Source organism: Polistes dominula, unplaced genomic scaffold (genome assembly GCF_049000335.1).
Source record: "Polistes dominula isolate Pdom_NZ unplaced genomic scaffold, Pdom_raw_medaka contig_80, whole genome shotgun sequence".
In the NCBI taxonomy this organism is placed as follows: Eukaryota; Metazoa; Arthropoda; class Insecta; order Hymenoptera; family Vespidae; genus Polistes; species Polistes dominula.
In genome coordinates, this window is record NW_028301111.1 from 2522454 (window position 1) to 2548732 (window position 26279).

At 29.7% G+C, this 26279-nt stretch overlaps 1 protein-coding gene across 3 annotated transcripts in view; it reads right to left on the reverse strand.

Moving 5' to 3' along the window:
* The window catches only part of LOC149031140 (CCR4-NOT transcription complex subunit 6-like), a 174431-nt gene that overhangs the window by 41264 nt on the left and 106888 nt on the right, over positions 1 to 26279 (reverse strand). The window contains exon 4 of one of the 3 annotated variants that reach the window (XM_089176677.1): positions 23563 to 24836. The exons of the other annotated variants lie outside the window; for them this stretch is intronic. Within the exon in view, the coding sequence (XP_089032803.1) occupies positions 24811 to 24836 (26 nt within the window). The 3' untranslated portion in view covers positions 23563 to 24810. Of the gene's footprint in view, positions 1 to 23562; positions 24837 to 26279 lie in introns of those variants that run through there. 3 annotated transcript variants of the gene reach the window in all.

Genomic DNA, 26279 nt, shown 5'->3' on the forward strand with positions numbered 1-26279 from the left:
GGCATTACCATTTTTTTGCTGGGTTAAGTCATTTCTGAGATTTATTGGTCAACTTTATTTTTTTAAATACAATGTTATATTTTATTACTTATTTTCGAATAGCGGCTGTCAAGACGAATCCAACGATATGCAACACTATATATAGAACTTGATAATAACCAAGAAAAACAATTCGGAAAGTATCTTCACCGTCTTTTGTCGAAACAACTGAAGGTTGTCGCAATACACATGCAACCCTGACACGACCACGACGCCGCCTGACGAGCAAAAAAGGTAATGTGTCCAGCCATACTTTTTCACAATTTTTGACCATTTCTGACCTTCAAAAATATTAATGTTGCATATCATTGGATTCGTCTTGAAAGCCGCTATCCGAAAATAAGTATTAAAATATAAAATTGTATTTAAAAAAAAAGTTGACCAATGAATCTCGAAAATGACTAAATTTATCAAAAAAATACTAATGCCATATTGTAGTACTGAATTTTTCATGCAACTTTTTCTTTATTAACTTTTCTGCTACTATCATATTTTCAGAGTTGCTCAGGTAGCAAGAGCTGGTGATTCAACTAGTATATCACAAAATTGATTATTACCAAAAATTAAACAATGTCAAGTTCTGTCTTGCAACAGCAATGAAAAAATCTTGAGAAAAATAAAATAAAAAAATTCTTTCCCTATCTGAATACAAGGGGTCTCAATTGTATTGAAAAGACGATGGATGAGGGGTTGGTTGACTTGACTTGCCTTGATAAGTTGTCGGTCAGAAGAAGAAGAAGTAAAAGAAGAAGAAAAAGAAAAAAATAAGAAGGGAAGAGGAGGAAGACGATGTCGGTCACGTCGTAACGTACGTTTTCAAGAGACATTTCCATGTCTACGACTACGTTACATATATGTATACTCATATACACATATACATACACACATATGTAACTAAGGTAACATTCGATTCGTCGTTCTATCGAACGTTATAGCAGACCGCACTCGATCGTGACTCTATATCCGGATTCCTAACCGAACTACTACTATGCCTTTTGCTTCTGATATAAAGAAACGGAATAGTGGATAGTTCATTTTGGAAGAAGAAAAAAAACTCAAAGGTTGAAATGAAATTCAATCGAACTAGAACTTGAAGAAATCGATAAAACCACCCTTACTACCACCAATACCACCATCATCACCAATGCAAAAGCGATAATCGATCTTCTGCTCGTTCTATTTTACCTTCTGTGCGTTTCAATACTAAACCAAAGACGGAATGGAAAACGTTCCTATAAAGAAAGCACAAAAAAAAAAGAGAAAAAGGGAAACGAGATGGACAGGTATCTAGATTGAGAATGAAAGAATAAGAAAAGTAGAAGATAATGAGCCGTTTCAATGCAAACTTTGTAGGCAAGGGATAAAAAAAAATGGAAATGTAACGAAGAGAAAGAAAGGAAGAAAAAAAGGGAATGTGTGTGTGTGTGTGTATGTGTGTAGGGTAGAAGGAAAGGGTAGCAACGGGTACCAAGGGATTTACCTTTAATGCGAAAAGTTTAATGATATTAATGAAAGTATAGGAGAGTAGGCCGAGAAGTTGCAGTTTTTTTTTCTTCTTATTTTCATCGTGCCAACTTTTTAAAATAACGTCGTACGTTTCATTTTAGATTCACCGACCCATTCGAATGAGAAAAGGGAGGAAGAAGGAAACTTCCTTGGTGATGTGTGGTTTGTTGCAACTTTGGAAATAGAAAAAGAAATAAAACAAAGGGGATAGAAAAAGATTTGTGTTAAAAATGTGTGGGTGGGTAAAACGAAAAGAAGACAACTGGTACATTTAATTATTTGAACGTAATATACGGGGGTGGGATAAAAGGAAGAGTGGGGGTTAAAGTAATGCACCACCGCAACGGATTACGAAACATTAAAGGAATTTTCGTGGTTGAATTCCAAAAACGTGGGTGCGTGTAAACCCATGCAACACTGCTACAGAGTGCAATTTAGTTATGGAACGTCGGAGACTTAAGTAAAATATCACTAAATGTTACAAACGTTTCTAACAATAAAGTTTCAACTTTTATTATTATATTTAAACCGAGTTTTTACGGTTAATGTTCACGGACAAAAGTCTGGGTGAACTAAATTCGAATTAATCTTTGGCAAAGAGAATTACGTATGCATGTATGCATTCATACATGTATATATGTAAATGTGTAAATGTGTATAAAGTATACTTTTACGTAATGAAAAATCATTGTGAGAATAAACACAAAAGTTTAACTATGATACCACTGAAGATCTGTTTTTCGTATAAATCGTGGACAACAAAGTTGCATCATTCTTAATCTACAAAACTGTATTGTTTTTCTTACGATTTCTTCCCCTAACCTTGTATCCTAGTCTCTAAAACTTACCCCTACCACCACCACATCGTTTAACTCCCCCTCCTTTTTGGTCCTGATTCCTGCATATTCATAAACTCAAAATGCTCCTGGGTATAATAAAATTTAATTAACCGGAACAGCTGACGCGACTTACGAACTCGTCGAGGGAAAAGGGTGGGAGAGGAATAAAAAGAGGAGGGGGGGTCCAGTTTATCGTCCTATGGTAAAATGAAAGGCACACTTCAAACGTAATAATAAAAATGGAAATAAAAATGTAGAAAAAATGTTTGTAAAGGATTTTGTCCTCCACCCAATTGATCCACAACTTTCGGAGCTATTTAGGTGGCAAGTGCTGGTGAATCACCCTGTATATATATATATAAGTGTGAAGGTACATATACATGGATTATTCGTTTAAATTGCAACATTACTGTTGTTGTAGTTATTGTTGTTGTTTTTGGGTTGCATAGTTGCATATCACACGAAGATCGAACTAACTCGCATCCATTTTATGACTATGCGAAGGATTTAGCGCGTACACGCTCATTAATGATGCAAATTACATCGGTGAAAGGATCGAGCGAATATATAATAGTATCGTCAAATGACCTCGTATAACCTCCCTTTATATATACATGTATATAACATCGTGATCACCTTTTATTATTTTGATATATGCTTGCAATTGCATACGGTATGCAAATACAGCTTAAGTTTTTTTCAATTCGAACTTATTTTTTATTTAAAAAATCAAATTATTATAAATGATATGCAGTAGGTATATTTTACAGATATATATTAACAAATGTATTTGTCTAAAAAAGTAAAAACAAAAAATATTTTCAGTTAAAAGTCGAACCGTGAATTGAACGAGAAATTTCAGTTGATTCGATTATTCTTGGAAAACTTTGTCAACGTCTAAATATTGAAAAGGTTGTTCCACTAACTGACTATTAATCGAAGAAATAGAAGAAAGAGAGAGAGAGAGAGAGAGAGAGAGAGAGAGAGAGAGAGAGTGAGAGAAAATAATAGTAGTAGTAATAGTAGTAGTAAGTGTGGTACTCGGTTAAATCTCTACTCAAACTTTCTCAGCTTTTTGACGTAGTCGAAGAAAAACAACGGGGAGAATTTCAGTTTCGACAGGAAGAAGATATCCAACAAAATTATTAAGTATTCACCATCCATGGTAAAAACGTCTAATCAATAATTTCCATTCCCATTTGAAAGTATTACTATCATAAAGGATTATAGTTTTTATGTTTTTCCTTTTTTTTTCTTTTTATTTTATTTTAATTTAATTCAACTCAATTCAATAATATATATATATATATATATATATATATATATATATATATATATATATATATATATATATATGCGCTATGTACAATATTTATTGGAATTCTTTTTGTTGAAATGTGTGCATCGCAGTCCTGAGATTCCAATAAAAAAAAAAAAAAAGAAAGAAAAAAATTCGTAAGATTCTCGAATTATTGGAACGAATGAAATTTATATCATTCACGTTAGAAAAATATTTTTTTTTTTACCAGTTATCGAATATAATTCGTATAAAATATCAAAATTTACGATTAAATATTTGTTAGTTTTAAATTTTGAGAAAAGAACAGAGTAATGTCGAACTCGTTTGTGTTTTGATGTTAACAGAAAGTTAAACTCTTTATAAAATAAAACTAAAAATCTATTTTTATTTGATAAACAATAATTGCATATAAAAATATTATTTTTAATAAAAATAAACCCTGAAAAATATAAAATAATAAAAAGAAATGTAACGATCTGAAAAAAAGAAACTTGTATTTTAATAAACGATTGAAACAAACGAAACAAATAAAATAAAATAAAATAAAATAAAATGAAATGTTGAAGCAGCTTTTGTAAAGTTAGTTTTTTAAATGTGACGACATCATAGATGAAAAAACATCGATAAAAAAGAAATAGAAGAAGAAAAAAAAAGATATTCGAATCTTCATTGGACTTATTGTAGCGTCGAATCTTCATTGGGCTTATTGTAGCGTGTAACAATAAAATGTAATAAAGGGTAAATGACGCTGACAAAAGAAGTCGAGATTCCTTACCCTTTCCCTTTTCCTTCTCCTTCTTAACTCATTTCTCTCTCACTCACTCTCTCTCTCTTATAATTTTTTTTTCTTATTCTTTCTTTTCGATCGCGAGAACGTAGGGAGAGGAACTTCATCTCGGACTGCCTGGAGCTTTTATCACTCGTTTTTCTTTCGCTTTGAGAGCAGACGATGCGAAAAATCGACAGGACGGTTGGTTCGGGTTATTACCCTCCTTCTTTCACGTCGAATTCTACTACTACTACTATTACTACTACTACTACTACTACTATTACTATTATCTATCCACGAATAAAGTTCCTTTACTCTGGACTAAGATGAAACGAGGGGGAGGACGTTACGTGGCGTGAGTTTTTCCTATCTCTCGAAGGACATTCCGAAAGAGTTTTTCCTTCGGATAAAAGAAAAGAATTGAAACAAAAAAATAATAATAATAATAATAAAAATTAGCTTTCAACTATGATTCTACGAAATTCTAAAGGAATAAAATAATAAGATCATATATCAGGACGTTTGAAATAAGTTAGACAAAATAAAAAGCACTTAGGCATATTTCAAGATGATTTCAATCAAATCATTTTATACATTTCTGCATTATTATGTCCAATTATTTTCAATATAAGCATTTTTTCTTTTGCGATTAATTCAAATTAATGTTTGCCCCGAAAAAATAGCATTGAAAATTGTTGATAACAAAATTGAAATAAAATTCAAATTGCAATGAATTAACTAACAAATAATCATAGAAAATAAATTATAATATTATTATATAAATTAATAATTAAAATTATAACAAAATTATAAGGTTCTGTTGTTCATAATTTCGCAAAACAATTATGTAACTACTTTTTTTTTAACAAGAATGTAACATAATAAATATATTTGACAGTAGTACAATACTTCATTGCATAATACTCACGAATCACAAGACAGTATTCTCAACAGTTCTTTTTTTTTTACCATAGGTCAACTCTATCTTAGTAGTAGTAGGATTAAAACGATACTTCGTTCGAGTGAATGGAAGTAACTCGTGCCGGTTGTAACCTTGAAAGCTTAGCCTAAGATTCTTTTTTCTACTCAGGATCTCAAAGTGAACGAGGTGATCACTTGGCAGGTGAAATGTAGGACTGGTTTTAAACGATGACTATAGAATGTCCCTCTTAAGTATGTATATATATAACCTAATTTTATATTATTCCTGTGAATACACTTTGACTTTCTTTTAATGCTAAAAGAAAAATCACTTTAAAAACTTATAATAGAAAATTTCATATTAAATTTCATACACTGTACGTACAACTTGAAAAAGAGAGAGATATCATTTGTCGAACTAGGTCAAATTGATTCTTTAGCATGAATAGTAACCTTCAAAGAAAATTCATTCGTATAACATTCAAAAATAAAATTGCATTAAAAAAAGAAAAGCAAGGAACGAACATAAATTATAAACTAGATACTTGAATAATAAAATTCTAAAAATGATTATAGGTTAAAATAATAATAAGTATAATAATAATAATAAAAAAAAGAAGTGAAAGTAATTTGCAGCATCCTGTCACCAATATACAGGGTGACTTACAATCTTTTGCAACCTAAATAGCTCGGAAAGTATAACAGTAACAGAAAAGTTGATAAAGAAAAAGTTACACGAAAGATTTGGGACTATAATATAACATTAGTATTTTTTTTTGATAGATTATGTCATATCCGAGATTTATTGGTTAACTTTTTTTTTTTAATGCAATGATATATTCTAATACTTATTTTCGGATAGCGGCTGTCAAGACAAATCTAATGATATGCAACATTAATATTTTTGAAGGTCAGCGAAGGTAAAAACTGGCAAAGAAACTAGCCACAATACAGCTCTTCCGTGTCAGGGTTGCGTCATCCTTCAGTTGTTTCGACAAAAGACGAAACAGATATTTTCCGAATTGTTTTTATTAGTCATCGTCCGGTTTTGTATTTAATGTTGCACGCTGGTGAATCACCCTGTATTTTAATACTAACACACCGTATAATATCTACTATTATCTAAATAAAATTTAAAAAAAAAAACTAAACCAAATAGAAGAAATAATAATAATAAAAATAATAAAAATAAAAATGCATCAAACTACTCTGATAAACCGGATCCCTTTAATCGATTGGAATGATCGCGCACGTACGGTAAGGTAGGAAATGCATCCGGTCATTCGTTCGTTCATGCAACCACGTTTATGATACATGACTATATAACACAGATTACTCGTTCTTACAAAATAGAACAAATTCTTCGAAAAAGGTTGGTGCTCGTTTAAAACGAGAACTCGTTAAACGAAGATTAAATTCTCATTAATTAAAATAGTATAACAGATTAGAGTAGACACGATGACCCGATGTTTTCATGGATTCGTTACGCCTGCTAACGCGTCCTAGTTATGTACATAATATATATATATATATACACGCTATGTATTATATAGTATATGGTAGATGTATTAATTTTGTCAAACACGTCGAGTTTGACAATTTATCTTCGTTCAATTAGTTCGAACTACCCAATTTTTTTTTCTTCTTCCATTATCCCCTTTCACAACCACCACCGCCACGACCAATTAAATTTTCACGAAAATATTCAATGTTTAAGTACAATGCAATATCTAAAATGCATTTTATATATATATATATATATATATATATATATATATATATTTTTCTTCTTATTCTTTTCTTCACCTTGATGGAATTGGATGAATATTTCTAATCTGAAATAAAATAAATCATCATTTATATGGGTGTATTTTTTATTTCTCGATTTATTCTTCATCTTCGTGATTCTTTTCTTTTTTTTTTTTCTTATTTTTATTTTGACGTATCGTTTTCTTTACGCATATTTTCTTGCTTCACCTTAATAACGTTGCCACATCATAATCGGACGATTGCCCAATGTGTGTGTTTGTGTATCTTTTTTTCTGTTTTTTCCTTTTTTAATGAGACTTACGAAAGATGCAATTTGTCGTAAATAACTTCCTTTCAAATAAAAACCCCTTCCTTCCTCTCTCTCTCTTTTTTTCTTATATGACAACATTCTCCTCCCCCCCCCCCCTTTTGCAATATTCGAATGCGAACTGAATTTCAAATTATCTTTCATCCAATTTCAACGTGTTTCTTAAGTAACGTTCTCAAATCAGTGACATCCTATTCTTATTACACGCATATACACACACACAAATGTATTTAAAAAAATATAAACCAAAGTTAAGAATCATTGAAATAAAATGCAAAAATAATTTTTGCCAACACTTCTCGCATATATATTTCATAACTTTGTAAAAAGGATTAATTTTAGAAAACAAAAAACATAATTTATAATAAAATATCTGCACCACAGATTACATATATGTATATAGAATAACAACTACACGTGTATTATTTTTCTCATCGATCATTTTAAAAGATATCGATCATAATCGTTGTCCAAAAATAAACGAAGCTTGTTTCGTGCCTTTCCCCACCATAAAAAAAAGAAATAAAATAAAACAAGATCCACGAACGTGAGGTGATTTACGTTCACGAAAGCCAAGGCACGTGCCTAACATCTTCCATCTTTCTTTCACTATAATAAAACGGTGGTAGTGGTATTGGTGATAGTTTAAGGGGTTGGTAACAACCACCGTCGAGAGTTGCTTCCTTCGCAAAACCACCACCACTATTATCACCACCCTTTCTTTCTCTTTTCCAACCCCCAACCCCTAACCCCTTCTTACTACTCACTTTTTTTTATTGAAGTGAAAAGCACCTAACTGGTGGTGATGGGGGTGGTTGGGTGCTTACTAGAAAAACCTACCCCGGAAAGATCTTTATGTCAAAAACTCTTAGCATTTCAGCTTTCTCAGCATATCTTCTTCCTACCTTCTCAACTTTGGAGACAAAATTTTGGTTGACGAAAATCCTTGAAAATACTCCTCTTTTTCTTTCATACTTACTTTCTTTGTTACTAACTTTTTCTATACTCACATACTTTTCCAACGATAAAATATTATTCTTACAAAACTAAGATTATTCAACCCCCCCCCCTTTTCAGAATTTTTCTTAGCTAGGATTGTAAGAAGTTCGTGTTTTTCTTAACACGTTCTGTGCCAAGTTCTTTTTGTGGGCTTTATTTAAACTTTTATTTATTTTTATTTTATTTAATTTCTAACCCATTAAATAAATATATTTAAGTGTACCACCAATGGTACACGTGGTTTGAAGATCAAATTTAAACACGTGGTACGGAAAGTGTTAATTCTAAATTTAAGTTTTAAAAAAAGTAATTCGTTTTTTGAAAAAAGACTTTCCCGTCATTTGCACGCCATAAATTAATGATTAATTTTTCTATGTAAATTGTTACTTTTGTTTTTCTTTCTCTTATCTTGCTAAAAAAAACGATATTTATAAGACACCCAGTAAAGTATACGCGATTACGACGTAAAATTTAGAACAATACTGATCCTACTGAACGAAGTATGTTCTTAACACTCATCTTATATCGACGTAAACTTAGTTTTAAGTTATTTTTATTAAAAAAGAAAGTTAGAAGAAGTTTCGTAACTATACACATACACAACACAACCTATCGAAGCAGAGGAAATTTTTCAACGAAATTTCTTCTCCTACTATTCTTTCCTTTTTTTTTTTTTGTTTTTTTTTTTTTTTCTTTTCTTTTATTCTCGAACAGAGAGATGGTTAAAACGATTTCCAATACTTCTCTCTTTCTCTAGTAGAAACTTTCTACGAAATTTTCCACTCGTCCCCTTTCCTAGTTTTTTATTTCTATTTTCTTGACTTTCTTTTTCTTGAAACTTACGAGAAGATCGTTCGAAAATGTTCTTAGTGAATACTAGTACTAGTATCTATAGTACTAGTACTATAGATATAGTTAAAGTATACCAAACTTCTCCCCCCCCCCCTACCCCTATCACGCGGTTTTACCTTGAAACATTCGTTTTAACGCCAAAGCACAACACAATCGATACGCTTTATTACTTCCGCTCGAACAACGTATAAGAAAAATTTTTCTGTTCTGTGTCCACTGTTTAACAACACTTTACTTTACTTCATTTCTTTTTTATTTATACTACTTTTACTTTTGCAAACATAAGAAAAGCATTAGTAAGAGGTTTAGGGGAGGAACATGGTACTTCTAACTCGAAAAAAACACCACCACAATTACTCGATACACGTACTAGTATTTTAACTAAGTTTCTATTTTATTAAATTATTATAGATTTATTTTTTTCGTATTATTCATTAATCTATGCTTTTAATTTTAATTTTATTAAAAAGCAACGTTAAAATGTTGCAAAATGAATGACAAATTTATATAAAAAATAATAAGATATAAAATATACGTACAATATTGTTTCTATTATACTTGACGTTCTTAAAATATTGATATTCAGTTTCTATCTCTTCCTATCTAGATTCGAGTCGATTAAATGTATTTTCCCTATATATATGGCAACCGAGGGAAGAACATTCCAATCTTTTAAAGTACTTGAAAAGCTTGCCTCTTTCCTTTCTCCAACTTTCTGCCTAGGACGTTTCGCTTAATCCGAAAAGTAACTAAAAGTTACGAGCTACTCGTTATTGTCTTGGAAACGAGATGCTGCCAACCGACGAAATCGAATCGTTCGAAGTTGATCTCACTCACTCACTCACTCATTCATTCATCCAGTTGAGAAAAGAAATAAAATATAAAAAGAAAAAAAGGAAATAAAAAGAACCAACAAAAGAATTCGAACGTACAATTAAACATTAATTAATTTTTTCGACGGAATATTTTAAAAGAACGTCATTAAAGATAAATATTATCTGACGGATGAACAATATTACATAATTATATAATTATGATAATAATAAAAATAGTAATAATAATTATTTATAATATAAATATTATATAAAATGATAAATATTGATAAAAAAAAAAAATGGTGGTTGTGTTGGTATTTGAAAGATTCGAAATCTAAGGGAAACTGTTAACAAATATGAAATCTCCTAAGCACATATATATACATACATACACATAACTATAGTTAATATATATATAACTTCTTGCCGTGGTTTGCTCTCACTTGTAAGAGAATTCTGGGAATACTAATTGACCAACGTACATCCTCTCTCTCTCTCTCTCTTTCTGAGAAGGATATAACATGGTGGGAGTTAACTCGGAGATAACTTGATTAATCAGAATGCATGACTTATAGCATGCTACGAGATTCGTGGCATAATAGTCGTTCTAGGTTGTGTAGTAGTTTTGTTAGTTGGTATAAGGACTAGCCTAGTATGGTTATGATGATGATAGTGCTAGTAATAATAATAGTAGTGGTGGTAGTGGTGGTGCGTGCTATGAGAGAATTCAGAATCATCCAAAGGGATGGATTAGTATTATTTGCTTCCCCTGTGACTATCTCTCTCTCTCTCTCTCTCTCTTCTTTGAATTTATGATACCTGCTTTAACACAAATACCATGCAAAAAAAAATTGAAAAATAAACAATCATGGTAATTGTATCATGGTTTAACTTGTACCGTCAACTATAAAGGATGAAACAAAAGTTTGTTGGTTTAATTGTGTTACGAATTGTTTGATAAATTGCACAATGAATTGTTGTTGTTAAATTTATATATTTGAAATATTAAATAAAAATTCACGAACTTTTTTTCAAATTCACCACAATAAATCGATTTAATGATCTTACCTATTTTTATAGTTTTTCTATTTCTTTTTCTCTCTCCTTTTCTAATTATTTTACTCAGCAAATGCGATGTTTTCAAAAGAAACAAAAGAGAAAAAAAGCAGGCAGTAATACTTTTAAATCATTCCACTTATTCTCGAATGCATTCTTTAAACCTAAACACCACCGTACGTTTAACTTTAAACATCATAAACGATTTCCCCATTTACTTGTACCTTAAATCGTTCTACTTGAAAAGAAAAGAAAAGAAAAGAAACGAAAGAAAAGAAAAAAAGAATTCTAAAACTACTCGCGTGAAAAGAAAAACAATTTTCGTATATAATACGTCTATTAAAAAGTCATTCAAGTTAAATACTAAACCATAAGTTTTTCTTTTCACTATAACAACATATTGTTTCTACAACGAATACAATATATTGCGATCCAATTTTTACCGATAATTACAGGTAAGAGAGAAAAAAGTAAAGAAGAAATGCAAATACGTGTGCATTACAATTACCTGTGCAACATTGTTTTTTTTCTTTTTTTCAAAGTTTTCTAGTGAAATGGAGAAAGGATGAAATAGGGGAAAAGAGGAGGAGAGGGGATAGAGGAATGAAAGAATGTTCGATAATAACCAAGGAAAAATTCCAACGACGAATGCAAACTGAAATAAATCAAACACATTTTATCTAACCGATCTCACAAAACCAAAAAAAAAACAAACAAAACCAAAAAAAGAATAAAATGTACGAGTAGTTGGGTTCGATTATCGATCATTCGATCGATAGAAATAGAGATAGCTTAATTAACGATACCGAGAGAGAGAGAGAGAGAGAGAGAAAGAGGAGTGTGAGCTTTTGTATCGATTATGGGGTGAGCTGGGAGAAGGGGGAAGTAACATACGGGAAGTACAGACCACGAAGCAAACAAAGCAAAACATTCGAACAATTTTTCATAGTGGAGATGGACATCCGGTCAGTTATGCGTCATCCTGGATTTTTTGATGGGTAGGGGGTGAAGAGAGAATTGGGGTGGCTGATCGATTATTCGACATTTCGATTAATAAATTAGATCATCTTCGTTATATTATATAATATAATATTATTCTAAGCTTAATTATTATAATAACAAACAAAATGATACCATAATTAAAATGGAATACATTAAATGATGATACCACAAAAAAAAAATAGAAAAAGTGAGGTTTTGTCGTAATTGAAATACGACGCCATCTGTTGAAAACTTACAGTCCTTAAAGACTAAGATAACCTATAAATAATAAATTATTATAGTAGCAATAAAAAATAGCAAACAATCGCGAAAAAACTTTATACAAAATAAAATAAATTTCATTGAGATAAAATATTCGTTTAGATCTTCATTGGAAATCTGACATTTTATATATAAAAATATAAACTTATCCGAAAAGAAATATTATTCCTGTTATAAGTAATATAATCTCTCGAATATTAAAAATAACGATATAATATTACGTTTATTATTAATATTATTATTATTTATTAAATGTATTAACTTATTAAAAAAAAAAAAAAAAAAAAAAAACAATACCCATGAGTAAAGTAACAAATTTTCAATGAAAAGTTTCAATCAAAACTTTCTACTTCCAAAATTATGATTTCTGTGTTTGTTATTTAAATTATATTTTCAATTAAATTTATTTTCTCGTTTTTAAAAATGTTTTCAATATTAATATTGCAAAATATCGCGTTGAAATGATAATTGAGATGTTAATAAAGGATACGTTTGATTTTTTTTTTTTTTTTTTACTATCTACAAATTATTTTCATTAACTGTTGAAATAAATTAAGTTTTCGATATAGTATATAAATTTACAATGTGTTTGTATAACATATATATATATATATATATATAAATGTATATAAATGTATATAAATATAGAAATTAATCCATATAACTAAATTAAATCGACGAACATTAAATTTTACGTATAGGAATAAACAATTTACGACGATATTTAATTATAAAATATGAAACATATAAACTAATGAATTTACAAGGTAAGATTCAATTATCGGTGGTTAATAATAATCGTGGCTACCGATCAAATACACCGCTAATTACCATTGGTTCGCACGAGAAAGCTCATACTTGTGATACTTGGTTATCATATATAATATCAACTATATCATATATACGTATATATTTTTACATGTGTATAAAGTATAATTCCAATCGTATGTAAGTAAATAATATACGTGCATAAATATACATATGGATAGACAGTTACACACACACACACACACACACACACACACATTTATAGATTGGTACGATTCGTTTTGCATTTCCAGCAACCAAGTGCAATAACGTGCCAGCCATTAATAACTTTCTTACGACTTCTACCGTGATAATGTTGCAAGTATGCCATTCGTGGCGGACGTTATTTATCTTGTCGCATCGTACGAATCGTATGTTCATTCTCTTTCTTTCTTGTTTTAAACGAATGCGTAAAGAAATCATACAAAAATGTGAATAATATTTAATAAATATATTAACATTTAATTTATTATTTTTTTACATAAAAAATGCACAAAATGTTTCCAACACGAATGATATTTCAAATACAAAAACAATATTACATACATTCAAATATATATATTTAATAAACATGTTGTATAAATTTATATAAAGTCAAGCAAAAGTATTGGAAACATAATTTATAATTAACAGTTAATTAAAATAAATTCAAACGATTGAAAACATGTATATGCAACAATAGCAATAATATAATATATACACATACATACGAATTCATCGAACGAAAGAAACGAAGAACAGTTCGTTGCTGAATAATGAAACGTGTTAGTAGTGGTAAGAGAAGAAAAAAGGGTGAGTAGTAAGAAGATAAAGGGAGGGGATGAAAAGAAAGAGGAAAAGGAGGAAAAGTGAAATTGCCGATGGTGGAAACTCTTCTTCTCTTCTTGTTATAAGCACTGAATAAATCCAGCAGCAACGTCAAGTATTCATTCAGGTAGAAAATAAAATAGCCTCGGTGTAAACCTTTGGCATTCGCGGGTTTATTATATGCCACGATATGCCGACTAAATCGTCGGCCATTCGTATATATATGTAGACAGGTAGAAATAGGTACATACTTAAAAATACGCTTCATAAGAGAGCTTCCGTTCAATTCGTCTCATTCCTATAATAATCTCGAATTCAAAAGGCTCATCATTTTCTCTTTGACTAATTTTCCATACGATCTATATTATATATTTTATATATACAAGGTGGTAATCTGTAGCTAGAGGTAAAAGCGAAACAAGGGTGATTTACTTTACTGTATGTACTGTTTTACTATTTACTATTGTACTGTATGTACTAGTATGTATTAACGAGATAAATATAATAAATAATATACTAAACAATAATTAAACAAAACCCAAAATAAACCAAAACAAACAAAAATAAGAATAAGACGATAAAATGTTTAAAGTATACGATAACTAAAGAAGTAAACCAACTCGAAGTGTTCTTCTTCTAAGTTTTGCATTTTGAATTCAGTGTAGAGAGCAGCATCAGCATCAGCACTAACATCAGCATCAGCAATAGAGCATCCTTTCAACAAAACGTAGAACCAAGGGCGGTCGTACGTTTCGCGCTAGGAAGTCAATTACGTAAAGTGCTAGGAGTCGGATGGAAAAAAAGAAAGAAGGTGTATGCGGTTAGTGTACCATCGTGCTACTTCCTGTTTCCAAGAGTGGTCCACTCTCTCTTCTACTTCTTCTACTTCTACTTCTACTTTTCCGTCGTCATCTTCTTGTTCATCTTTCTCCCCACTCCTGTTCCTCCTCCTCCCACTCATTCACCTCATACTTCTCCTGTTACTTCAACTTCAACTTTGGAACGTTTTTCTTTTCTCTTTTACCCCCTCCAGAGCCCCAGCCCTTCCACCCTTTTTCATTCTAACGTCGCGTCCATTATAACGAGCTTCTTTTTGTAAAAGAACAAACACATTTTCTTTATTTTTTTCTTTTTTCGTTTTGCAATGTTTGCTTTTATTATTAATGTCAATGTTGTTAAGTAATTATTTTTTTTATTTTTTTTTAATGATTAGAAAATAATATGTTATTAGGTTATATATGTTAGGTTGGGTTAAATATAGGTTGAGTTAGATAATATATTATTAATATTAATTATAAGAAAGTTCTGTCAATTTTTAAAATAAAACAAAAGTAATAAATTTTCATTCAATTTCTCAATAATATAATTATTATCATTATTTGTAACTTCTTATCAAAGTGTGATGACAATTGAAAAATGAAAAACTAAACCGATGTTTGTCAGAACTTTTAAAAAAAAAAAAATCATTATGAATTATTATTGATTATTTAATTAATTTCAATTATAAATTTTCATGTTGCATATTAATTAAAAATAAAATTGCGTACACGTACCATTATTATTTAATTATTAAAATAAATTAATAATAATAAAATAATGTATACCTATGGGGAGAAAATTATGTTAAAAAAAAAAATGAATTATATTATTTATATTATTATATAAATAATCGTAATATTCAATAAATATTCTGGTTTCTTTTTAGTGATTAAAAAAATAATTAACTTACATATATAATTCGTTATGGATTACATTACATATATATATATATATGTATGTGTGTACGTGTAGTTAATTATAAAAGTGAGCTTAATGAAACAAAGAAATGAGAAATGGATTTTAATATAAATAATTGCAATATATATATATTCAATAAATTGTTGATTAAATCAATTAATTGTAGTAATCATCGATATTCACATTACATTTATGAATGTTATTGTACACACATACAATTCTAATTAAATAATTGAAATAAATTAATAATAAAGAAGTAATTATTTAATCATAAATAAATATAAACTTACTTGAAATATGTTAGAAAAGAAAAACTGTACAACGTTCTATGAGAAGATGTTGTCACTAGGGAAGTGGAAACTAAACTGAGAACGACAACGACCGCTAAGTTCAAAGATACGTGTCAGGTGTAAACATAACAAATACACTCGAACAAAACAGTGTTTACGTGCACGACGATGCTCGAGGCAAATGTTTTATCTCATTTAAACTGTTCTCCGAACTTTTAGATAGAATAAATCACATTATATAGATTAATAATAATTTCGTAAATATGTTGAGAACATCAATTTAAATATAAAATGTAAAAATTAATAAAACATGTATACTATACAAGTGTAATTATAAAATTTAATAAAAAGTCAGACTAAAAAATTACCTAAATGAGATTTAGTAATGAATATTTTACATGAAAATATATATTTTAAAGATTGAAAAATATAAAATCAAAAGTTTATTTTACAATAGAATTTAATATTATTATTTTCTTATCATTATAAAAACATTTTTTACTAGTTTGTTATAAACGTATCTGACGAATGTGTTCAACTTGTATAAATTCCAAACTAAATTGTTAATATAAATAAATAAAAAATAATATCATACGAATAAATAATAATAATAAAATACTAGATACGTGATTTTGTTTGTTAACAAAAAAATATTTTTAAATTTACAATTCTATTAAAATTTCGATATTTGATACAACAAATGAGCATCATTAATCGTTCGTGTAACAATGATTGAAATTATTTTTATTTAACGATGATCGATAACGGATATCGCAAAGAAAAAAAACAGATTTGACCACGGATATATAAAATAGAAAAAAAAGAAAGAAAGAAAAAAAAAGCAAAATAAAAGTCTCGTTTTTCAATCGAATGCATTTCTTTTCTCTCCGAAGTGCAGGGGCCCATTATTTTACGTAGCCAGTCGGAAGATCGATATAGGAAGATCCCGGAAACGGGATCCCTTTACTCCTCCCTTTTGCAACGATCCGTAAAAGGGCAAATGAAGCTGCGAGAGGAATCTCGATACTTTCTCTATCTCTCTTTCTCTTTTTCTTATCTCTTGAAAGAGAATGCACTACTCGAACAAATATTTCCAATCACGTATGATTTTTCATTTCTTTTCTTTTATTTATAACATGTAATATTACGAAGATAATCATTTATATATATATAAATAATTCTAATATAAATGAAGATTTATTAAAAAATAATAATTAAATTAAATATAAAATAAATAATTCGTAGTAAGATAATAAATATAATTGTAATAAATATAATTGCCAGTTAAATAAAATAAATGAGATAAAAGAATAATAATTTAGCTAACAAATGAATCTTACTATCTTTCTATATTTATAAATAAAACTTCAGGTCTCCAATGAAGATCTAAACTAAAATTATATTCCAATAAAATTTATTTAACTTTGTGTTATTTTTTATTTCTAATTTAAGGGTTTATTATTTACAAGTTACCTAGGTTTATAGATACTAGTACTAGATACTAGTAAGTTATCAATAGATAGCATTGTATTACAATTCAATTATTTTACCTTTTTTCTTAGATTTTTATACGACATAACCTAACCTTGCTTTTTATATTTTTTCGTGAATTATGATTGTATATATTCCATTGTAATTGTGTGTTATAATTTACTAAATAGTTTAGAATAATATTAAATCAATATATTTTAAAACAAAACCACAGAGCTATAAGCAATCCTAGTCTCGAATTAAAAAAAAAAAAAAGAAAAGAACTAAAATGTATAATCGAAGTTAGCAATGGCAAGAGTCTCGGATCATGGTAAAGATGATAGGATAACACAGAGAATACCTGTCGGCTAAGCGATATGCAATCTGTCCACGAACAGGCTTGCTTGCTCACTCATGCTCATGTTATGCATACTACGAAGGAGAAGAAGCATTTGCGATCCTCAATCTAATTCAATTTCTAAAACGGCCGGAAGCGTAAGGGTACGGAACTGTTAGAAGTAGAAGTGTGAGTAAGTAAGTAAATGTACGTATGTGTAAGTGTATAAGTGAATAAGTGAATGAGTGAGTGAGTGAACAACAACGAGAAGTGAAGGAAAGATTAGAAGGAGAGAAGAAGAAGAAGTTGGTGGGAGTGTTGGATGGTTTGGAGAAGGGAAAGAAAGGGTAGAACAGGATGGGAAGGGTTTGAGGGGTGAGATTGGGGTGGTTGAACTGACTCAGTAGCGAAACTTTGGAACTGTCATTAAAACTTAACGGAAAACACTCCTTCCAACAGCCCACGGCACACAAACTTCGATATGGATCTTGATATCCGACGTACGGCGGCGGCGGCGGCATAGTTCACTCTATCTCTATTTATCTATCTATCTATCTATCTATCTCTTCTTCCCTTTTAGCAAAGCTACCCACTCTATGTTATTCCACCTATGGAAACTTGCCCGCAGTGTATTCCGCTAATTAATTAATAGTTATGCATGCCTATCTAACATCCCACTGATATCTAACCATGCTTTCAAATTTCCGATAGATAATATCGATACATGTTCTATATATATATACAGATAATAAATTATTATAATTATTATATTAGATAAATAATGTAATAAGAATAATATTAATCGATTAATTATACAATATGAAATAAAGTATATTACAAAAATATATTAATGAGTAATATTAATAATTCATCTATTGCAAATTCATGGATATATAAACACTTTTATTTTGCTATAATTATTAATTTTTTTGTATATAATGTAAAATTTATTTAATATGTTTTTTCTTCCTAGAAATGTCTAGTTAATTAGGGTCAAATCTAGTATTTACCATGACTTAACTAAATTGTATGATTTATATAATAGAGGTGGACAAATGTATTACCTTGATACTTTATACTAATTAAATATATTATAGTAACGCGTTAAATCACGTTATACAACCTAATCGTCTCTCATATACATACATATAATATATTCTCAAAAATAAAAAATAAAAATTTATATAAAAATATTTATAAATGTCTATTGCAAAAAAAACAAGATAAACAGATTGCATAATAAATTTTTAGAAAATAAATTGACAACTTCTAGTTGTTCAATATAAAATAGAATCAATTGAATAATCAAAATGTAAATGTAAATGTAAATGTAAATTTAAATACAAAGTGAACGCGAATAGAACGGAAATGGGTGATAAAAAAGAAAACTAAAAAAATAGTAGGGTCAATAGGTTAAAAAGTTTCTTTCTTTAAAATTCAAATGTCATTGGAAATCGTATAAAAAAGGGGAAAATGGGGAAGGCAGACAAGTTGGGGTGTTTGAAAAAATGAAAATGATTGAAAAAGGTTGATTCATTCTTCTTTATTCACAATTGTCTGTGAATAAAAATGTCCCTAACACACAATTCTATATTTTACGTTGATTTATTCTTTTATCTGTGTATTAGAAAGTTTTGCGTTTAGTTATAAGTCATCATATAATCATCATAATCATCGTATAGTCATCGTAATCATACTTGGTTAACGGTTCCAACCTGATGTTCTCTTTCACCGCGGGGTTACGTAATTAAAGCGACCGTGATATTCGTTAGAATTCAAAGTGGGTTGGTTTGGCCTGGTTGGTAATAATAAACGGCTGCTTTAAAGTGCACCAATGTAGTTGTAGTTGTAGTAGTAGTAGTAGTAGTAATAGTAGTAGTAGTAGTAGTAGTAGGTAACGCTTTCCACTTAATTTCACAGGCAACAGGTTGATCGCGTTAAATTATTCGAACGAGCGAACGTTTTCGAGAATTTTTCTTCTTCTTCTACTTCTACTTCTGCTTCTTCTTCTTCTTCTTCTTCTTAACATCTACTATTACCTTTTTACTTTCATTTTCTATGTGGGGAGGGTGGTTTTTTTTTTTTTTTAATTCTGCTCGTTTATTTTATTTTTTTTTTCGTTTCCTCTCAGTCCGAGCGAAAATTGTAGGCCATGCCAAACTAGTTTGTTCGAGAAATCGAAAGTTTTTTTTACTCGAAATCAACTTCCGGTTATACGAGAATGAAACGTAAAGATAAAAAGAGTAAAAGAGAGAGAGATAGAGAGAGAATGATAGACAGAATTAATTAAAATTTAATTACATACTTCGTATGCTTGATTACAATCATTGACATCTTACTCAGATAAGAAAATAAGCAGAATAAAAACTTGTTCTTTTTGTTCTAAAGGACAAATCAATTTTCTCATGACTAATTATAATAATAATAAATTTATATTGGGGGTCTAGTATTTTAAATTTAGAAAAAAAATCCAATACGTAAGTTTTGTCCAATAATTTTTCAATAATCAATTATAATATATATTTCATATTACTTACACAATCAAATTTTCTAAAATTATAAAAATTCAGTAAATTATTGTAAAATTTATTTAAAAAAAATTCAATAAATAATTACACATAATATAATAATTAAAGCCCAGAAAACAACAAATATTATTTCACGTTATTATGTAATTCACCAGATCTTGCACTAAATACAAAACCTTATAATAACCAAGATAAACAGTTCGGGAAGTATTCGCACCGTCTTTTGTCGAAACAACTGAAGATTGTCGCAATGCGCACGCAACCCAGGCGCGATCACGACGCCGCCTGACGCGGAAAAGCTGAATTGTGACCGGCCGTACTTTTTCGCAAATTTTGAGCATTTTTGACACTTAAAAATATTAATGTTGCATATCATTGGATTCGTCTTGAAAGCCGTTATCCAAAAATAAGTATTAAAATATAACATTGTATTTAAAAAGATAAAGTTGACATATAAATCTCAAAAATGATTCAACTCCACTTTGAAACCAAATTGTTCAAATCCACTTTTTTTGCTTCTATTCTACTTTCGGAACTATTAAGGTAAAAATATCTGGCGAATGACCCTAAATAATATAATATTTAATCTGTTAAATGCAGACGCATATATTATTGTTTAAATGTTAATAAAGAGTTTATAACACGAGTTACAATGTAGAAAGTAAAATGATAAAATTGCATTTTAACTCTTTTTATTTGAAACCCTTTTTAAACCATTCGACTGATTTCAATTTTTCTTTCTTTCTTTTCCTCTCTCATTCTATTTATCTCTTTCTCTCTCTCTCTTTCTTTTTTTTTTTTAACGAGTCCTCTTTACCCCCTTTATTTTTTTACTTTCTTTTTTTTTTACGGGAACAACTGAATAGCGGAAACTGCGAATTCTACCTCACACACACACGTATCGTTACCCTTCGCGAATATTCGCAAATAGTCAAGGGGTGTGTAGGGTGAGGGATGGAAGGGGGTGATAGTGGTGGCTATTTGCTCATACGCAGTTACGATGCCGAAATATCCTATGTGTATACGTGTGTATTTATGCGTGTATTATACCTACACATGCGTAAATGGGTTGGTGCACGTGGAGTTTGAATATGCGAAACTATAGCCAAAGGGGGAGGGGTGGAGATGGTTTCTCATCGAAACTTTTTTCAAAGGAGAACTATACTCTCTATTTTAACGTATCCGTTCGAAAGCTTTTTTTTCTAACAGACACACATACACACGGACACATAGACATAGACCAAATATAAACGCTTCGTTCGTTTCGTACCACTGTGAATTACAAACCATTGATTAACAGTAGTAAAACTCTTTTACTTTTCTCTTTTATATTTCTTTTCATTCTTCATTTCAATTCAAACGCGAATTTTTCAATTAAATTCATTTTAGAGATTAATCTAACCTAAAAATGATACTTTGTCATTGCGATTAGAAACTTTTAGAGAAAATAGATTGGAATATAGTTAGAAAAATATTTCATTGAGAGAAAACAACTTTGTTTAGAAAGTATTCAAAAAATGTAATAAAATAATCAAAAATTCATTGATAGAAAATAATTTTGTTTAAAAATTAATCAAAATCTAATAAGAGTTATACAATTGTTGAGATAATAGTAGCCTACGGTTTTTAGTTACGTTTAACAAATATTTTTTTAATTATTGTAAGATAATCCAAAATCTGTGTAACACGGTTTACCCTCACCCAACTAAAAACCCTAATCTCTCTCTCTCTCTCTCTCTCTCTCTCTCTCTTTCTTATCGTTGTCTTGTACAAATCTAACATTTCAGTTAAATTAATTTACATAGAGACATCTCTCTAGATTGTTGGAATACTTAGTATGATATCTGTATAAGCTTTAATAACATAATAACAATAATCATAAATTTTCCTAATACAAGAGGCAATTGGTATAATTCTAAAAGCACCACCACCCTTCAACCACCCTCACGAAATCCCTCTTTTCTTACAGTAAATCTTTTTATGTTAATCTCAAAGCTTGTAATATTTTATACAGAATGTACATACATATATACACATATGTATTTCATATAAACATTAATGTAAATTAATTCAGTTATTACTTCAAAGGAATATTTCTATCAAAAAATGAGATGACAGAGAATGACAGAAAAATGATCACATAAGTGGCATTGAACTAAATAGGAGGAGGAGGTGAAAGAGGAGGATGTAATATATATATATATATATATATATAATGATTCGTTTACTCGGTACTAGGATCTAACAAGCATCACATTTTCCTCTTTCGAGAATGCACTTCTTTTCTCGGTCGGACGATTCGAAGTATACTTTGACTTTGGTACCACTCGAGTATGAGGAGAATGATGACGATAAAGGAGGGAGGGGATAGGAGGAGGAGGAGGAGGGAGAGGGGGGGGAAGCTTACCGTTCGTTTCATCGTTACGACTATTTCTCCCTCCACTTCTTCCACACTTTTTTTTCCCTTTCGTATTTCCACCTCTGTGTCGTTTCTCCCTTGGAAAAAAAAAACGTGGTTGAAGAATGAGAGTTGGGAGTGAAAAAAAAAAAAAGAGGCAAAGAAAAAAGAAAAGAAAGAATGCACGGAGAGCATTTAGTCGAGGGTTCTCTTGGCAGATTTACCGCCTCGGTCTACTTCTCCATCCGCGTTAATTACAAGATTTTACTTTGCCACCGGCGTCGTCCAGTCCGAGATTAAGAACATTACCTACCTACCTACCTACCTACCTACCTATCTACCTAACCTACCTACCTGCTTACACTTACCAACTGTAAGCTCAACTTCCCTACGGTTTTTCACGATTTTTCATTCATTCTTTTAGTAATTTATTTTTTTTTTCTTTTTCTTAGCCTTTTAACCCTTCTAATCGCAAAACGCTCAACGAGCAAAGCAAGTATACTACTTGTAATTTTTTTTTTTATTTCAGTCTTCTGTCTTTTATCTAAACCTCACTTATGTACTTGTTAGATATAAATAGAGTTAGGATTGTATTTTTTTTTTTTTTTTGATATTTTATTCTACGAGATTAACTTACTCTATTACCCCCTACTCAAATGAGATGAGATGATTAAACAAACTAACCTTATCATCATTGAAATATAATAATAAAGAAAGATAGAGATAAATAGATAGATAGATAGATGTTTATAAATCTATTTTCAATCACATCATGTTATTACTGTATAACTAAACTGCAAATCTTTTAGACTACTTGTATTATTCTATCGTAGACAATAGGTTCTCTCTTCTAAGTAGGGGCGTGTCTTTCACGATGAGAAAAACCGAACAATCACGGTTTGTAGACATCATTATTATTGTGCAGTTAATACAATTCGCATTGTCCAGAAGAGAACATTTTTTTTTGTTCTGCAACGTTTCTTAACTGTTTGTCCGATATTCTATTTTTTTTAACAACAACAGCAACAACCACGTTTCATTCTCGTCCCGTTTTCTCTAACTTTCTAGATCATTATGTTCATATTTTTATTTTTATTTCTTTTTTTTCTAAAGTAAACACGTTTGTTTAAATATATTTCGTCTGTATAAGTAATAATTGTTCTTTTTAACATTTTTTTTTATTACACATCGATTTATTGTTTCCAATTGTTTTTACTCAACATTCTCACCATTCTCACCATTCTCACCATTCTCACATTCAATTATCATATCAAAAAATGTTTTAATGATCTAATATACTTGGAAAAATATATATTTTTTTTTTTAAATCGTAATATTACAGTAACCTCAATTCCTGGTAGAAACTGGAACAGGGTCATTTTCGAAGGTAACAAAACGTTTTGAAAAGTGTGTTTATTTTTACGCGTACACAAACACGCACTTTGTTTTTTTGTTTTATCTTTCAATGAGAGAATCTATATGCGAGTTTGACCTTTTATTTTTTTTCTCTCACTCTCTCTCTCTCTCTCTCTCTCTCTCTCTTTTCCCTTTTTTCCCTTCAGCCTCCTCTCTCACTGCTTCCGAGCTTTCGTTTTAATCGATGAGAATGCAACCGAGTTCTGACTCACGATAAAATTTTATTTAGTTGAAAATTTCGATCGACGGTCATGTCTAATATAATAATTTAACCTAAAGAGAGAAAGAGAGTGTGTGTGTGTGTGTGTGTGTGTGTCATATAAAATGTAGGGAACCTAACTGAAGCGAAACCCTCTTTGCTTCTTTAATGAATTCAATTAACGTTTTAAAGTAAAGCCTTTTCCTGTTGTTACCAAGGCCTTGGGACTTTATAATCGATTTATACTGAACGAAATTTTCGAACGTTCGTTCTTTTCCAATCTATCTATTCTAAACAATAATCTAATCAAATTGGTACTCACTAAAATATTCTTCAATTTGTTATAGTCCTATCGTAAACAACAACACAGAGACACAAGTGTCAGTCATTTCATCCGAAATTCGTACATACCTGCAACAAAATCAAATCAAAAAATTATTCTCGTTATTAAAAATAAAAATAAAATACAAAAATAAGATAATTGAATAAAATAAATAGATAATAATCAAAGAAAAAAAATAAAATAAAATAAAATAAATATTTATAAGATAGGTAAAGTAAGGTAAAGTAAGTATGTAAATATGGTTATATATGGAAAAGGGTGTGTGTGGTAGGTTGGATAAGAGATTAACTCTATTCCATATGTGTTAGATTGTAAATTTATCCTAGAGATGCGGAAGAAGGTTGAGAAAGATAGAAAGAGAGAGAAAATTGTCCGCTCCAATTAGTATAACAACGATCGAGAACTAATTATTATTTTCTATGTTGTTAAATCCATTCTCGGTCGATTAAACGAATCGTTACAAGGAAAGAGGACTCATTGCAATTTACCGTTATGCATTCAGAAAAAAAAGAAAGAAAGAAATAAATAAAGAGAGAGAGAGAGAGAGAGAGAGAGAAAACGGTATAATTTTTTTATCTCATCTTGAGTCCTCTCCCCCATCTACCTAACGGCAAAGTGCAAAAGCTCATGGTGTCTGTCCGTTCCAGGTATTTCACGGGTCCCCGAACAACAACGACAACAAAAAAACACCTAAAGAATAGTGTTAGAAGAATTTTTCTGAGTATAAATAAATAACAAATCGATGAGTAAAATGCACCTAACGGTCCTAGACAACATTCTTCTTTGGTTAGAATAGGTGATAGAAATACAAATGGAAAATAGATAAAAGAAAATTGTGTTTGGAATAATAGAAAAGGTAATAGAAAAACGTTTTATAATTTGATGAATAAACGATATATATATAGTTACAATTTGCAAAATTTATAATGCAATGTTGCTATTACAAATGAATAATAAACATACATATATTTATATATAAAAACTCAGTGTCACATTTGTTTGGTTTCCAAAGAAGATCTAAACTAAGATTTAATTTTAATAAATTTTTTGTAATTTTGTTTGTCGCGATTATTTGTTATTTTTTATTGCTAATTTAAGGATTTATTATTTAAAGGTTATCTTAGTCTCTACATTGTGTAAGTTTTCATTAGGTGGCGTTGTATTTCAATTCAATTGTTTCAATTATAATATCACGTAACCTTACTTTTTCTATTTTTTCGTGTATTATTATTTTATGTGTTCTTATAATTAACTAAACAATTTAGAGTTATATTAAATTAACATTTATTTATATATATGTATATCTACAATATATTTTTTTGAAATTCATTATAGGATTATGATACGATAACTTCAGTGTTCTTGACACGCATGAGTCAACGAAAAGAAAAAATAAATAATTCCATACTCGTATTAAAAAAAAATAAAAATAAAAATAAAAATAAAAAAAATAATCACGTGTGTACGCCTAATAATCATATATGTTTTCATATTACGTATATATTCGTTGG